At 38.7% G+C, this 15,250-nt stretch overlaps 3 protein-coding genes across 3 annotated transcripts; 1 reads left to right on the top strand and 2 right to left on the bottom strand.

Annotated features, from left to right (window-relative positions):
* LOC110939891 lies at window positions 1-1,720 on the bottom strand. Its single transcript, XM_022181473.2, has one exon. The coding sequence runs from the start codon at window positions 1,291-1,293 to the stop codon at window positions 250-252; it is 1,044 nt and encodes a 347-aa protein (XP_022037165.1). The 5' UTR covers window positions 1,294-1,720; the 3' UTR covers window positions 1-249.
* A 3,047-nt stretch (window positions 1,721-4,767) lies between these two features.
* LOC110939889 (metal tolerance protein C2) lies at window positions 4,768-7,196 on the bottom strand. The gene is made up of 10 exons (XM_022181471.2): window positions 6,581-7,196; window positions 6,402-6,510; window positions 6,242-6,281; window positions 5,958-6,034; window positions 5,787-5,875; window positions 5,630-5,699; window positions 5,509-5,547; window positions 5,248-5,398; window positions 5,061-5,150; window positions 4,768-4,982 (listed from the first exon to the last, which is right to left on the bottom strand). The coding sequence occupies exons 1-10, from the start codon at window positions 7,065-7,067 to the stop codon at window positions 4,878-4,880; spliced, it is 1,257 nt and encodes a 418-aa protein (XP_022037163.1). The 5' UTR covers window positions 7,068-7,196; the 3' UTR covers window positions 4,768-4,877.
* A 298-nt stretch (window positions 7,197-7,494) lies between these two features.
* LOC110942611 lies at window positions 7,495-8,149 on the top strand. Its single transcript, XM_022184387.1, has 2 exons — window positions 7,495-7,956; window positions 8,108-8,149. Exons 1-2 carry the CDS (start codon window positions 7,495-7,497, stop codon window positions 8,147-8,149), a joined length of 504 nt encoding a protein of 167 aa, XP_022040079.1.
* The last annotated feature ends 7,101 nt before the right edge of the window (window positions 8,150-15,250 follow it).

Below are 15,250 nucleotides of genomic sequence, written 5' to 3'. Positions count from 1 at the left end.
AGATCAGAACTTATTCAGCACAAGAAGCACATTTTATGAAGAAAAAGCTAAAGGAAGTATTTACAAAAACCGGCCCGTTTGGCGTTTGCAGACAGATGCGCAGTCACATTCTTATCACCATAAACGGGCCAAAACCGTTAAAAAGAAACACATTTAACGACATATTAAACATAGTTAGACTAATAACTCACTAGAGTGAATCTGGTTTGCACAATAAACGCCAATGATCAATGAAATGCTTGTTTTTTTTTAAAACAAACGCCGCCTTCTTGTAGCACGAGAATCTCCACTGTCAACATCCGATACCCTTGAGGATTCGCTTCTTCTTCTAGACGACGAAGTAGATAATGATACCCGTGAATCGATTTCAACTGCAGTATCCACTGTTTGGCTCTCAGACTGTATAACAGCAGCAATACTCGACACAGAATCTCGATCCTCCATTGATGGAGCCGGTTCCTGACGACCATGAAATGTCTCAACCAACGTGGGATTTTGATTTTGATTTTGATTATGATCTTGATCTTGATCTGTTCTTAATCTTCTAGAAGCTAAATACCGATTTAACAACGAGCTGTTTTCAGAAAGAAACGAATGACCCTGAAACAAATCTCGGGTCAGATCAAATCTACTCCCGAGCCTACGAATCATTTCCTCCATCGGCATAGTAAAGACGTTTCTTTGAATAGTTTGTCTAAAACTCTCGACTCTTTTCGCTTGGGGTCTGTTAGGGATCTTTAAACTGGAATCTTCCTCAACTACACGGGTCGGGTTTCCACGCCCGTAGATAGGAGTTACTGTTTTCATCGTCATTTCCCCTTTGCAAATCGGGCATTCCTTTACGTCAGAGTGAATATGTAACCACCGATAAAGACACGGCCAACAAAACAAATGCCCACAGTAAGTCACAACCGGGTCACTTGCCATATCCAAACAAATATTACAATCGAAAAAACCGCCTTCACTTTCGTTATTCGTCACACCATCTCCGTTCCCATCCACCAACTCGTTTTCTTCATCCCCGTTATCACACGTTTTGGTCAACTCCGGTGGTGATGGTGGTGGTGGCGGTCTTTGGTCAGCAGCCGCCACACTTCCCTCACCGGCGACAGGTCTCCAAATGGACCGCCACCGTCTCCGCCGAGCCATGGGCCTCGGCCCAAACGAGTCACCCGCAGCAGGCCCATCTAACCAATTTTCCAAATTCAAACCCCCTACAGGATCAGTCTCAACAGGTCCTAAATTAAGGTCTAGATTCATTACATTCTGTGGTGTCTGTGTCTCATCTCCCATTGCAAACAAACACTCAAATTACACAGGTCAACTAAAATCAAAAGTCAAAACCCTAATGATTTCTACTCGTTAATCAACTCAAGACGCAAAAGGCGAAACATATAATTCATAAATTGAAGATCACAGCTTTCAATTTCAATTCTAATTACTTTTAACGAATCGGAATCATACTCAAATTGAAACTAAAGTAAACCCTAAAAAAGAGGAATAAAATTAGGGTTTTAATGAAGAAACAAAACAGGAGATTAGAAGAAGATGACCTTATGGAGAGGAATTATGGTTGAGTAGACATGAGGATTATTAGCCACAAAGTGGATTGATTGCAAAGTGATTGTGAGGTGAACAAATTTGACTTAATTTGGGGATAAGATATTTTACTCCCTCTATTATTTGCAACTTGTTCCAAGCCTACTTTCCATAACCCGTATTTCTCACCCGGTCAGGCTATGTTGTTTTAATAGGGTTTACGCTAATTTTAGAGTTTGATTTAGGCGTTTCCTCAGGAAGCCATACCACTGACTGTCACTTAACAGTCGTTGTACCACCACAAGGTCCACAAGAGCTGGACACTCTCTGGCGTAACACACGGTGGGATGAAAACCCGAGTGAGTTCAGGATATAACCTGACACCTCTGCAAGGAGACTAAGCTCTATCTATCATTACCTAATTCACCAAAGTGACATAGGTAAGAATTGAACTTAGGTCTTTGTTGAAGAACCCAAGACTCCTCACCACTAGGCCACGAGGAACTAGTGTTTATGAATTACCGGTTTACTCGTTACAACGTTACTACCGTCAAAATTATTTAGGAAATTGTCATTACGTAAATTTTAGCTACTCCCATAATCTGTATATTAGGGCTGGCCCGAAGGGTGTGCGGGATGGGCGACGGCTCAGGGCCCAAATTTTTTTGTTTGTGTGTTATATACATAATGAATTGGAAAAATACCATACTGAAGCATTTGGTTTGTTGGTTTGAAAGTCACTTTAATAATAAGAAGACACGTATTCTAATCCCAGCGTCCCCAATTTTGTTTTTCTTTTTGTTTCTTATCTACTTATTAAATGCAAATGACATTAATTATCTAATTTTGTCAACTTACATTAAATGATTGGTGTTGATTCAATTGATATTAATTCATTTTCATATATTTAAATATTTTTTATACATATTCTTTTTAAAAATTTATATTTAAGTGGCCCGTATTTTCTGTTCGCTAAGGGCCTAAAGATTTTTGAACATTTTCGTAAACGGCTCTGCCGTATATCGTATTTGACCCAAAGTAACTAGTGTTTATAAGTTAACACAATGTCCGAGTTACGGGTTTTACTCCTAACAACGTCATTAACGTCTAAATTATTTGGAAATTGTATTATGTTAATTTTAACCACTAAATTAGTAATTTACTTTGATCAAAGTCTAGATTCCTTCCGACGTTTTTAAAGTGAAATCTATATTACCTACATATATATGTCGTGAGTAGGTTATTTATTTATTTATTTATTTTTATTAAGATTTTATTTATGTTTTAACTAGACCACCTGTATATATCATTTGTCTTATTTAATTTCTTTCTTCACTGAGGTATTGAGCTAGCTTAGGCCTGATGAATGCATCTTACTCTAGCATATCCACAAGAGGTTGTTTCTTTAACTTGAACCTCGTATCACATTGCTCCAAAATGATGACAATTTATAGATTTATTATAAGAACTTGATTACAAAAATATTAAACAAATTGTACCACATAAACCCAATAAAAAGTTTGTAAAATATGTGTATGGTGTAACTTCATATATACATCAACTTTACCAACTATAAACCACCAATTTATCATCATCCCTAGAAACCTAGATAGAAAGGATGATGGTTAAGAAACTTACAAAAGGAACCCAACTGAAAATCTTGTTTGAGAGTCAAAATAGGTTAAACCGCCCTTAATAGGAGTGAAATAATAGGTTCGGTCCAATACGGATATCTATGGTAAAATAGAGTCCAAAATTCAGCATATGGACTTTTATATGTGTATTATTTATACAGGCTAAATGTGGTTAAGTTTAACAACACTTTGCAAGTATTTTGATGTGGTCGATCCATATATTATAAATGGTTTAAACAAACCAAGCAAAGAAGAGCCTAAATTACAACTTAAAATGTCTTTAACTTTATGGAATGAAAAAGGAGTTTATGCTATTGTTAAATGTTAATGTTATTAGTTCATGATTTAATACATGAAGCAATCGGTAGTAGTTAATAGTTATGAGTTAGACCCATGTGATAAACACAGGTAAACGATTTTCGTGAGCTTTCTGACTATGGATCCCATACAAAAGAACAAGTCAGTTTTCGTTTTCGTTCTAGTTTTCAATATAGTATTTTCAATGTTGTTGAAACAACATAGCTTCCTAATATTCTAATTGAGTTGCATTGTCCCCTCTCTCATGCCACTTTTGCTATCTTGAATGTTATATCTAGCTTCCAACCCCCTACAGCATCATCGAAGAATTAAACAACGGGAAATAGATTCACACTTTGTTAAGAAACTAGTGTTTGCCCCGCCCGCGTGCGGGGCACCAAGCCAATTTTTTCTCTCTCATAATATGTATGTTTGTGTTTTTGTTACTTACACATACTACTAATAACACGATCTCAAAAAAAATTACATCGAGTCAATCATTATCATATGTTTGCTAAAAAAAGATGGAAAATTATAATTTTTCAGGACAAATGAGCGTGTGTCAGGCAGCCGCCTGACACGAATAAAAATTATACGGAATCAACCAATTAAAACAAAACACTACAACAGTAAAAAAAAGTAAAACAATGGCATGACTGTAATTTTACACTGAGGGCAAAATTGTAATTTAACCATGGAAACAAACAAAAACGATGGAGAAAATGCAAATTTAAGTTGAGGGCAAATCGTAACTTGGCTGGAAGAAAAAAAAAACTACTTACAAAACTGTAAATTTAAACAGGGCAAAGTCGTAATTTTCAACCGAGAGCAAAATTGAAATTTTTAACTGGGAGTAAAAGCGTAAATTTATTTTTAAGTGGGGGTAAAAACATAATTTTAAACTGATGAGAAAATCATAGTTTTAAAGCGGGATAAAATCGTAAATTTGTTGTGCCAATAATTAGGTTTTCTGGATGTCATGTGGCATCCAATGATTGGGCAGCCGCCCCTATCAGCCAATTGAAGGAAAGAACTATTACCGCCCATGAGGTTTGTTAATATGTAAAATGTATAGTCGTTTATCAAGTTTGTGTTGCGTGAGTCTTTTTATTTACCGGTTTACAGACAATATTTATCAAGTTTGTGTTGCTTGCGTCCTTTGATTTACTGGGTTGCATACATTTTCACCAAGGACTTGTGCTTGCATCTGATCTTCGTATTAATGCATCTAATCTAATCATTTAGAACCTCCTGTTCGGACTAGAGCGCATGTTAAGCCTTTTTATGACAGCAGACATAAAACTAAAGGAATAGTTTTTTTTTAACAATTAAATTATAAGTAATAATCTCTTTAAACTGTGTTCAAATTTGCTATAACCGTCATCAACTGTATTACCAAGGTTCCAATCAGTCCGCCAAGTCCAATTGAGCTGTGAAATCTTGTACTCCTAAATCATGGTATAAATCGCGTACAAAACCAAGAACAGGTTGATCATCCACCCCCTTCTTCACCTGTTAATTCATCAATCTTGTTATAAAAAAACTTCAAAATATTTTACAGTCTCTTAACAACCGTCTCTTAATATTTACCTGCAGCGAAACTGATCCGACCACATGACCCGGTACAAACTCCCAGAGTCGGGCTTCAGATACTTCAATAACATCTTCAAGAGAAGCCACCTAACAAGTAACAACCATACAAGTTAAAAACAAAACAAAATAAAAATGAAGTAAATTGGATTAGGATTACCAATTATGGTTTAAAAACATTTAGTACCTGTCTCCAGCATTTGGTCAATGCTGAGGAATGAATACTGGGCGGGGCCTCTTGAAGAAGAATGCCACCGCTCGTTCTGAAAAGTGGCATCGCGAGCATGAACACCGTGAATGAAACTAGTCCCAAACATAAAACTTCAGCATTTTCAACCCTGAAAAACCAACAATAATATGACTATCTTCACTTAATATTACAGAAATGAGAATGAGAATTATTAAGAGATTAAATATATATATTCGGTTGTAAAATTACAGAACTTACCCAAGGCTTAATAACCAGGAAGCCAGAATCAAGCCTGCACTGGAAGAAAAGACGCAATACAAGCTTTAAAATGAGATTTATGAACAGTCATATATGTCACGATTAAAAGAAAAGAACATACCTACGGATGGAATCGGCTACGACATGCAAGCAAACCGAGTGATGGTTCATATCTTCAGCATTTCTATAAGCTGAAAAGAAAGGTAAATTAATTTTTCAAATTTGTTTATCTGCTTCTTTCCATTATATATATCCTTTAAGGGAAGAACAACACATACCAAAACTAACACGAGCATAGTTTCTGAAGAACCAAATGCCAATGAGATTCACAGACAAGTTTGTTACTGCAGAAACGATCAAGTAATGCCTGCAATTGACAATGATAAACAACACTATGATATTAAAGAATGATTAGCTAAAGTGAAAAAAAAAAAAAAAGAAAGACTTACTTGTGCTCAGATTCATCTTGTACAAACGCGTGAAGTGCTTCAACAGCCAACGAAAACGACATAAACAAAAGAAATAGCTGTCTAAACATGAAGCACAAGATAGAAATTCACCATGTTAGCTACTATAACGCAAACGGAGAAATATAAACACAAACGAATGCATAAAGCACAATTTGAAAATTCATTAACATTGTATGTCGTCTAACACTAATAACGTGACGAAACACATGTTTGACGAGTAAACAGAAGTTTAATAAAACATGCAGAAATTGTTCATTACTTACAGAGTTGGTAAAAGCCGACAAAACTTCCAATCGTTTATACCTGATATCAAAACCGATCCATTTAGCCAAACACATCTCTATAACTTCTCAATTGTTAAAAAAACATCAAAAAACAACATTTTTTTTCTCATCAACCGATACAAATTCAAAGCTCACTCACCCATAAGTATAAATTCGATCCGGCTTTCTCCTTGACGCAACCATCGCAAACAAAGAAAACGTCAAAAGACCACATCCAAATGTCAAATGAAATGCATCAGACACCAAACCTAAACACAAATAAAATGAAAACATCATCCAACTGTAAATTCACTTATACCAAAATCAAATTACCAGTACCTGCTTGACCCGATAGCAGACCGATAACCAATTCAGCGGTCGAACAACCGACATTAAGAGAAATCAACATAACCAATCTCTTCATCAATCTATTTCCAGATCTAACAACACTCAACAAAGAAAACACAAACGCTGAAACCGAATCACTTCCTCTTCCAACAAAACCTTCATCCGTCCAAATTCTCTCATCTCCAAACCCTAACTGCTGCGGAAACACCTTCGGTGCCGCAGGAACTATATCAACAATCTTAGACAAACTACGAGACAGCAACGGCTTCTTCGTTGTTGAATAATAATCGTTAGATATGATCGATACTGGCGTGTGAGGAGGCTGCTGTTGTTCGCGGAATGAAGTTTGGCGGGAATAGGCGAATCGGCGGTCGAAATCACCGGCGTTCCATGAACGAGGTGTTTCGGATTCCAGTTTTTGATAATTGAATGAGGATTTTGAGTCGGTTTGTTGATTGGTGGTTCCTGATGTTTCCATTTTTGTTGCAGGATTGTTTGATTAGAAACCCTAGAAGATGATGAGGTTAGGTTGAGATATGGGATTTGGATTTTGGAGAGGAAGGAAAGGTCATCGGCGGGACAAAGACTTTGACCAAAAAGTCAAAATTCATTAAGGGGATACGGTGTGGTTGCGAGATGGGGGCGGCAAACCCTTTTGCCGCGCGGCAAACACCGCCGCCGACCAAGTTTGGTCGCGGCAAAACAAAGCTCTCGGTGACCCTATGCCGACTCGAGAAGAAGAAAGGGAAAAGGGGGGGGCCCACTCCAACGGTCATATGACCGTTTAAAAAAAAAAAAAAAAAAAATTTAAAAATTAATCTATATATATATATCACAAACCATTTAACCATATACTTTCCAAATACTCATACAAACCAATTCCTTCTAAAAGTTTACCTTACAAAATGGCGGATGAACTCCCCCCGTTATGGTTCCCACCCATGAGTAGCGACGATTCATCCGATAGTAGCATTCTTTTTTTTCAAAATCTCATCGAAGAAGCCGAACTTCAAGATACCGGCACATCTAACCGAAGGAGATATATTGAACGTCAACGTGAGGAGGGGCATGAGACACTCATGGCGGATTATTTTGTCGAAGACCCGAAGTACAACGAAGATATCTTTCGGCATAGGTTCCGTATGTCGAAACGTTTGTTTCTAAAAATTGTGTCCGATGTGGAAGAGAACGACCCGTGGTTTGTAGAGGCCCCCGATGCGCGAGGTAGGAAGGGCTTTACGCCCTTGCAAAAGGTGACATCGGCTATTAAACAGCTCGCAACTGGAAACACTCCAGACGAGAACGACGAGTACTTGCATATGGCCGAAAGAACTTCCCGCGAGTGCCTAGAATATTTTTGTGACACGGTTTGCAAAATATATGGTCCAGAGTTCTTACGTAGACCGACAAGCCACGACATGGCACTTTTATACCAAGCTCATGAGGAAAAACATCACCTTCCAGGTATGTTCGGTAGCCTTGATTGCACCCATTTTGTTTGGCGTTTTTGTCCGACAGAGTATCGAGGCCAATACATGCGAGGAGATCATAGATACCTGACTATTATGCTCGAAGCGGTTGCTTCTCAAGACTTATGGTTTTGGCATGCTTTTGCCGGTCCACCGGGTTCTCAAAACGATATCAATGTTCTACAACAATCTCCGTTATTTTTAACGGAACGAAATGGAACCGCGCCAAAATGTCCATTTTACGTTAACAACCATTTATACAAACGTGGTTATTTGCTCGTGGATGGAATCTACCCTTCGTGGTCCGTGTTTGTGAAGTCGTTACCCTCACGAAGTAAACGAAAAGAAATTCAAGAGGCAACATGAGGCGGCAAGGAAAGACGTCGAACGGGCTTTTGGTGTTTTGAAGGGGAAATGGGGTGTATTGAGTCGACCGATGCGAGCAAGATCGGTTAAAAAAATTAGGAATGTCGTGTACACGTGTATTATTTTACACAACATGATTTTGAAAGACGATGGAAAGGCTATAGCACCGGTGCACATTCGGGATCCTCCGGTCGAGCCGGCTCTAGACGATATGTCACACCCCCAAATAACCACCAAGGGCATGTCCCTATTGGAGGTGCAACGATCCAACAAAGAGCCACCAATCATATCAAACACAAGTTATAATGTATTGAAATACCCAATTGAAATAAATGTATCGTTTAAAAAGTTAAACCAAAACCGATTAAGTTGTTTACCCAATGTTTTCCCTTCCAAATGTTTACCAGATGTCCCAAACCACCGGGACGCATGCTTGAGAAAATGCAATGAACTCACCTGAGGTTTGCTCGGTTTGACAAGTTACTCGTTAAATAAGTTCAATACTCACAACCTAGAAGAGTGTTTGGTAATGATCAGTTTTACAGTTTGTTTACACATAGATCACATCGGTGGTTGTCACGTATGGCATGTATAACAGTTAAGCAACAATTCAAGCAAGAACAATAATTATTCAACATAAGAATCAGTGAATTAAATAATCCATATTACATCAACCAGCCCACATTAAACTCAATCCAAACCAATACGGTACATTTTCCTTTTCATAAGATCATCAACACATAAAAAACATAGCATGTAAGCCTACTTGGACTCGGTTGGGTTTGAGCCCAACAGGAAATTATGAGTTGCTGTGCTGGCCGGCGCACATCAAGACGGCGCGGCCCAACTGTAACCAGCCCGTCACTTTGCTGCTGGACACCCTAAGGCTGACCCAGCTCACTTGTTTCGCTCGGCTGCGGCCCAGATGTCATGGGGTGGGCCTGTAGTTTGGGTTTGGCCTGATTCGTAAGTAAGACCCACATATATTTAGCAACTAACTCAAACAGTATGATTATGCAACCCTAACCTGCTAACTCATCTTTATTAATCAACATCCAATTTATTAACATCCAAGTTTTACGTAAACACCTTAGCTAGGATACATCACTTAGTTGATCCAATTCCTAACATCATAATCCAATTCATGCAAATCGGCCCATATCTAAACATCAAAGTTTTAATATTAAGACCATTGTTCATCATTCATTAATACTTGTTCTAAATCAGATTATTTATAAACAAATAGGAAACTATTATTAACAATTTTGATTAGCAACATAAACACCATCTACTATCCTCCGATTGCACTTGCTATGCATTAAAACATCATGTTATCATTCCTGTTTTGATCAGCAATCCACCACATCAACATCAAAATTATTCACACATCATATGAAGGCAATTAATTATGTTTGGTCATCACAATATTTACAATTTTGGGCGGCAAACAATATATAATAAACATCAGTGGGCGGCAACCTATCAAACAAGTAATTCCTATTACTTAATTACTATACCCCATAAATAAAACTCATGCTCTTCACAGTTATGCGGCCCAATCAGAAGCAAATAGGATCAGTTTAGTAAAGGTTATTGGCCCTATCACAAAGAGTTATTCAGTTTTGCCATTACTAAGTCAACGGCCCTTTAACCGGAATTTCATGTGCCACAGTGTGAGGTCCAATTAAAATTTAACATCAGCCATTTACTACTAAATTGATTTGATCAGATAAATTAGTTACAAACATCACATGAAAACTCAAGGATTCGGTCCAATGGCAACAAAGGAATTCTTTTATCTATCAACCTATACTACTTCCCTACCTACCAACCATATAGCATTTGATCATACATCATCACATAGGATAATCATACAAATCTGTATATAATCAATCAAACATTTACATCAAAAATATCAACAAAGACTAAGAGCAGTTTCACTAACCAGAGGTCCTATCGAATGAACGGATGCTCGAAGGGGGAAAGGGGATAGCTACTGCCGATCAAACAATTGAGAGGGGGGGGGTTTCTCCTGCTTCCGTATGTAGATTTGAGAGAAAGAGATAGGGAGTAGAGTTTGTTATGATTTTTAAACTAAGCAGGATTCGTTTTAGAGTATAATTCGTATGCCATATCTATAAGAATTAGGGTGTTGGGCTGATTAGTCCATCTAAACAAACAATGAAAGAGTTGGGCCGGTTAGCTAAACAATAAATATGTTGGGCCGATTACCTTTTAAACTAGACAATAAAGGTGTTGTTAATTATTAATCAATCAGTATTAAAACGAAATGGGTTTGGGCTCATTATTAGGAGTGGGCCAAGGGGAGGAGAGGCCCAAACGGCCATGAAATGCATAAACGGCATAACCGGTTTCGCGAGTGATTAAATGCACGAGAACATTTAAGGAGTCAACCTTGTAGATATGCGCTGAAGAGTTGTGAGAGTTACGTAATACTAACCTGAATATTCGGGTTGTCACATCATCCCCAACTTGAAAGAAATTTCGTCCCGAAATTGGCAAACAGTCACTGAGGAAGCTAGCTTTGTTAAGCGTTTTCGCGGGGTGTCACATCATCCCCTACTTGAAAGAATTTTCGTCCCGAAAATTGATCTAAAACAATGGCTTGAAGTGAGTTCCGACGAACTCGATCTATAGATACTTTACAACGCCTGGGGGGCTAATCTTGTGATCGGTGGAAATCATGGTATGGTGGTTAGCGTTTTGTTATATCAGTTGCCAATTAAAGAAACAGGGAATTAATGAGGTTCGTACAAAGAATCGAGCGAAACAGGGGTCCATTAAACATCCGAAGGATTTGGCCAGCAAATTTGTTGTCTAGAAGTAATTTCCAGTAGTGGTGCATGGCGGCATGGTACAACAGGGAGGTTCGTTACATTGCGGTCGCGCGAGTGTATCATTTGTCCAAAACAGAGTTTGGTGGGTAAAGGTTAGTGTTGCAAAACGACAAACGCGTGTAACTGTGACTGCTTCACTTCTAGCGGCGATGACAAGTGAAAGTGATAAGGTTCGTCTACAGGGATGCGTGGGTATAGTTCTCCTAATCCCGTGTTCATTCGGAAGTTCCATCTAGCGATGCCATCACATGGTTAGCTCTATTGAGACAAGGGTGCACTGGAGGCCCTTGTGATCGGTCTAATTGGTGCATTCGGTACCGTCCAAGTAATGCCTCCCACTTAAATCCAATGACCACGGTTTCCACCGGAGGTTGTAGGTCGTGCAGTTCCTCTCCGTAACACCATCATGGTATATCGCTGGATCATCGGTACCCTCGGATAGAAGCGATGCTCCGCGTGTTGTAGGGTTGGGTTTCAAAAGCTGCAAAGACGTTCTCCGATTTTATTTCTCAGGAATTCACAGCTCCCCGCTATGCTAAGGAGGTTGAAGTTGCGAAACCTTTGAAAATCCTATGATGAAGCTGTGATAGTATCCAGCGAATCCAAGGGATTGCTGTACCCCAGAAGGAAATCAGGATTTGCATAAGGTCAATTCTAAAATTCCTCCTAACGATGTGGAAGTAAACCAGGTAACTCTTTGGAAGACATGTCAAAAACTTCACGAATAACATGAAGATACTCGATCTTCCTTTCTTAAAGTGGCGAATCGGTGACAAGAGCTAGTATAGCAGAGTAGCCCTTCCGTAGACACTTCTGGGCTTTCACGACTGTGACAATGCCAACAACGGCACCACTACGATGGTCTTAAACTGATAAGGATTCCCCACTGGGGAGAGGGAACGCACGATTTTCTTTTTGCAGGGGATTTCTGCTTGATACATAGATAACCAAGTCCATGTCAACGACCATGTCAAAACTTACAAGAGTATTGGGAAGTAGGTCAATATCGAACACTTGACCCACGAGGTCAAGTTTACAACCAAAAAGAACATGAGAAGCTTCTATCGATTTACTATCAGTTAATTCTACTACATGCTTATTTACAACAAAGGCGGGAGTCAGTCCTAACTGACGACTGAACCCTGAGGCACATAACTCCAATCGAAATGAGGTAAAAGTCGAGTATCACATTGAAATCTACAAACTACCAAGTTTACACATAATAGGGCAGACCCTTCTCACGCTCATTAAGCCTCACTGGGATTTGCATGCACCTCGCGCTATTATTATGTGTGCACCCATAATAATAAGGCGATTTGCATGCTTATCTCAGTGCCTCTTAACTTGCGCTAAAAGGTTCCCCGCATTCAAATAGCAAGCGAGGGGTTTTATGGGATCAAGAATCGCAATAGTCGAAGGGAAGTGTCACACTAGCAGTTCACATAACAGGGGTTGGTAATGTAAGGGCTCATGCTGTTGTGCCAAGTGTGCATCCACGTGTAATGTTATACATAAGTGTACACTAGGTATACTATGCAATAGTAAATGAGAAACGAACCTTGCAGTCTGGAGCTGAGTGTCATGGTCATCGTCTGGATCAATTCGGTTATAGTCTGGTTTTATGAAAACATTTTAAAACCGAGTTCTCTATAACCAGTGGCTCTGATACCAAACTGTCACACCCCCAAATAACCACCAAGGGCATGTCCCTATTGGAGGTGCAACGATCCAACAAAGAGCCACCAATCATATCAAACACAAGTTATAATGTATTGAAATACCCAATTGAAAGAAATGTATCGTTTAAAAAGTTAAACCAAAACCGATTAAGTTGTTTACCCAATGTTTTCCCTTCCAAATGTTTACCAGATGTCCCAAACCACCGGGACGCATGCTTGAGAAAATGCAATGAACTCACCTGAGGTTTGCTCGGTTTGACAAGTTACTCGTTAAATAAGTTCAATACTCACAACCTAGAAGAGTGTTTGGTAATGATCAGTTTTACAGTTTGTTTACACATAGATCACATCGGTGGTTGTCACGTATGGCATGTATAACAGTTAAGCAACAATTCAAGCAAGAACAATAATTATTCAACATAAGAATCAGTGAATTAAATAATCCATATTACATCAACCAGCCCACATTAAACTCAATCCAAACCAATACGGTACATTTTCCTTTTCATAAGATCATCAACACATAAAAAACATAGCATGTAAGCCTACTTGGACTCGGTTGGGTTTGAGCCCAACAGGAAATTATGAGTTGCTGTGCTGGCCGGCGCACATCAAGACGGCGCGGCCCAACTGTAACCAGCCCGTCACTTTGCTGCTGGACACCCTAAGGCTGACCCAGCTCACTTGTTTCGCTCGGCTGCGGCCCAGATGTCATGGGGTGGGCCTGTAGTTTGGGTTTGGCCTGATTCGTAAGTAAGACCCACATATATTTAGCAACTAACTCAAACAGTATGATTATGCAACCCTAACCTGCTAACTCATCTTTATTAATCAACATCCAATTTATTAACATCCAAGTTTTACGTAAACACCTTAGCTAGGATACATCACTTAGTTGATCCAATTCCTAACATCATAATCCAATTCATGCAAATCGGCCCATATCTAAACATCAAAGTTTTAATATTAAGACCATTGTTCATCATTCATTAATACTTGTTCTAAATCAGATTATTTATAAACAAATAGGAAACTATTATTAACAATTTTGATTAGCAACATAAACACCATCTACTATCCTCCGATTGCACTTGCTATGCATTAAAACATCATGTTATCATTCCTGTTTTGATCAGCAATCCACCACATCAACATCAAAATTATTCACACATCATATGAAGGCAATTAATTATGTTTGGTCATCACAATATTTACAATTTTGGGCGGCAAACAATATATAATAAACATCAGTGGGCGGCAACCTATCAAACAAGTAATTCCTATTACTTAATTACTATACCCCATAAATAAAACTCATGCTCTTCACAGTTATGCGGCCCAATCAGAAGCAAATAGGATCAGTTTAGTAAAGGTTATTGGCCCTATCACAAAGAGTTATTCAGTTTTGCCATTACTAAGTCAACGGCCCTTTAACCGGAATTTCATGTGCCACAGTGTGAGGTCCAATTAAAATTTAACATCAGCCATTTACTACTAAATTGATTTGATCAGATAAATTAGTTACAAACATCACATGAAAACTCAAGGATTCGGTCCAATGGCAACAAAGGAATTCTTTTATCTATCAACCTATACTACTTCCCTACCTACCAACCATATAGCATTTGATCATACATCATCACATAGGATAATCATACAAATCTGTATATAATCAATCAAACATTTACATCAAAAATATCAACAAAGACTAAGAGCAGTTTCACTAACCAGAGGTCCTATCGAATGAACGGATGCTCGAAGGGGGAAAGGGGATAGCTACTGCCGATCAAACAATTGAGAGGGGGGGGGGTTTCTCCTGCTTCCGTATGTAGATTTGAGAGAAAGAGATAGGGAGTAGAGTTTGTTATGATTTTTAAACTAAGCAGGATTCGTTTTAGAGTATAATTCGTATGCCATATCTATAAGAATTAGGGTGTTGGGCTGATTAGTCCATCTAAACAAACAATGAAAGAGTTGGGCCGGTTAGCTAAACAATAAATATGTTGGGCCGATTACCTTTTAAACTAGACAATAAAGGTGTTGTTAATTATTAATCAATCAGTATTAAAACGAAATGGGTTTGGGCTCATTATTAGGAGTGGGCCAAGGGGAGGAGAGGCCCAAACGGCCATGAAATGCATAAACGGCATAAACGGTTTCGCGAGTGATTAAATGCACGAGAACATTTAAGGAGTCAACCTTGTAGATATGCGCTGAAGAGTTGTGAGAGTTACGTAATACTAACCTGAATATTCGGGTTGTCACATCATCCCCAACTTGAAAGAAATT

This window comes from Helianthus annuus, chromosome 5, assembly GCF_002127325.2.
Source record: "Helianthus annuus cultivar XRQ/B chromosome 5, HanXRQr2.0-SUNRISE, whole genome shotgun sequence".
NCBI classification, from domain to species: Eukaryota; Viridiplantae; Streptophyta; class Magnoliopsida; order Asterales; family Asteraceae; genus Helianthus; species Helianthus annuus.
The sequence above is the reverse complement of the archived record's forward strand: the minus strand, read 5'-3'. Positions and strand labels throughout refer to the sequence as shown.

What these genes read in the sequence shown, in the direction of transcription:
- LOC110939889 (XM_022181471.2), bottom strand. Translation starts at nt 7,067, where the DNA reads ATGGAAACATCAGGAACCACCAATCAACAAACCGACTCAAAATCCTCA. An exon ending in CTATGCTCGTGTTAGTTTTG is followed by an intron (nt 5,700 to 5,786) that starts GTATGTGTTGTT and finishes CTTTCTTTTCAG; the next exon opens with CTTATAGAAATGCTGAAGAT. An exon ending in TCCTGGTTATTAAGCCTTGG is followed by an intron (nt 5,399 to 5,508) that starts GTAAGTTCTGTA and finishes TTGGTTTTTCAG; the next exon opens with GGTTGAAAATGCTGAAGTTT.
- LOC110942611 (XM_022184387.1), top strand. Translation starts at nt 7,495, where the DNA reads ATGGCGGATGAACTCCCCCCGTTATGGTTCCCACCCATGAGTAGCGAC. An exon ending in TAGAATATTTTTGTGACACG is followed by an intron (nt 7,957 to 8,107) that starts GTTTGCAAAATA and finishes TTTGTCCGACAG; the next exon opens with AGTATCGAGGCCAATACATG.
- LOC110939891 (XM_022181473.2), bottom strand. Translation starts at nt 1,293, where the DNA reads ATGGGAGATGAGACACAGACACCACAGAATGTAATGAATCTAGACCTT.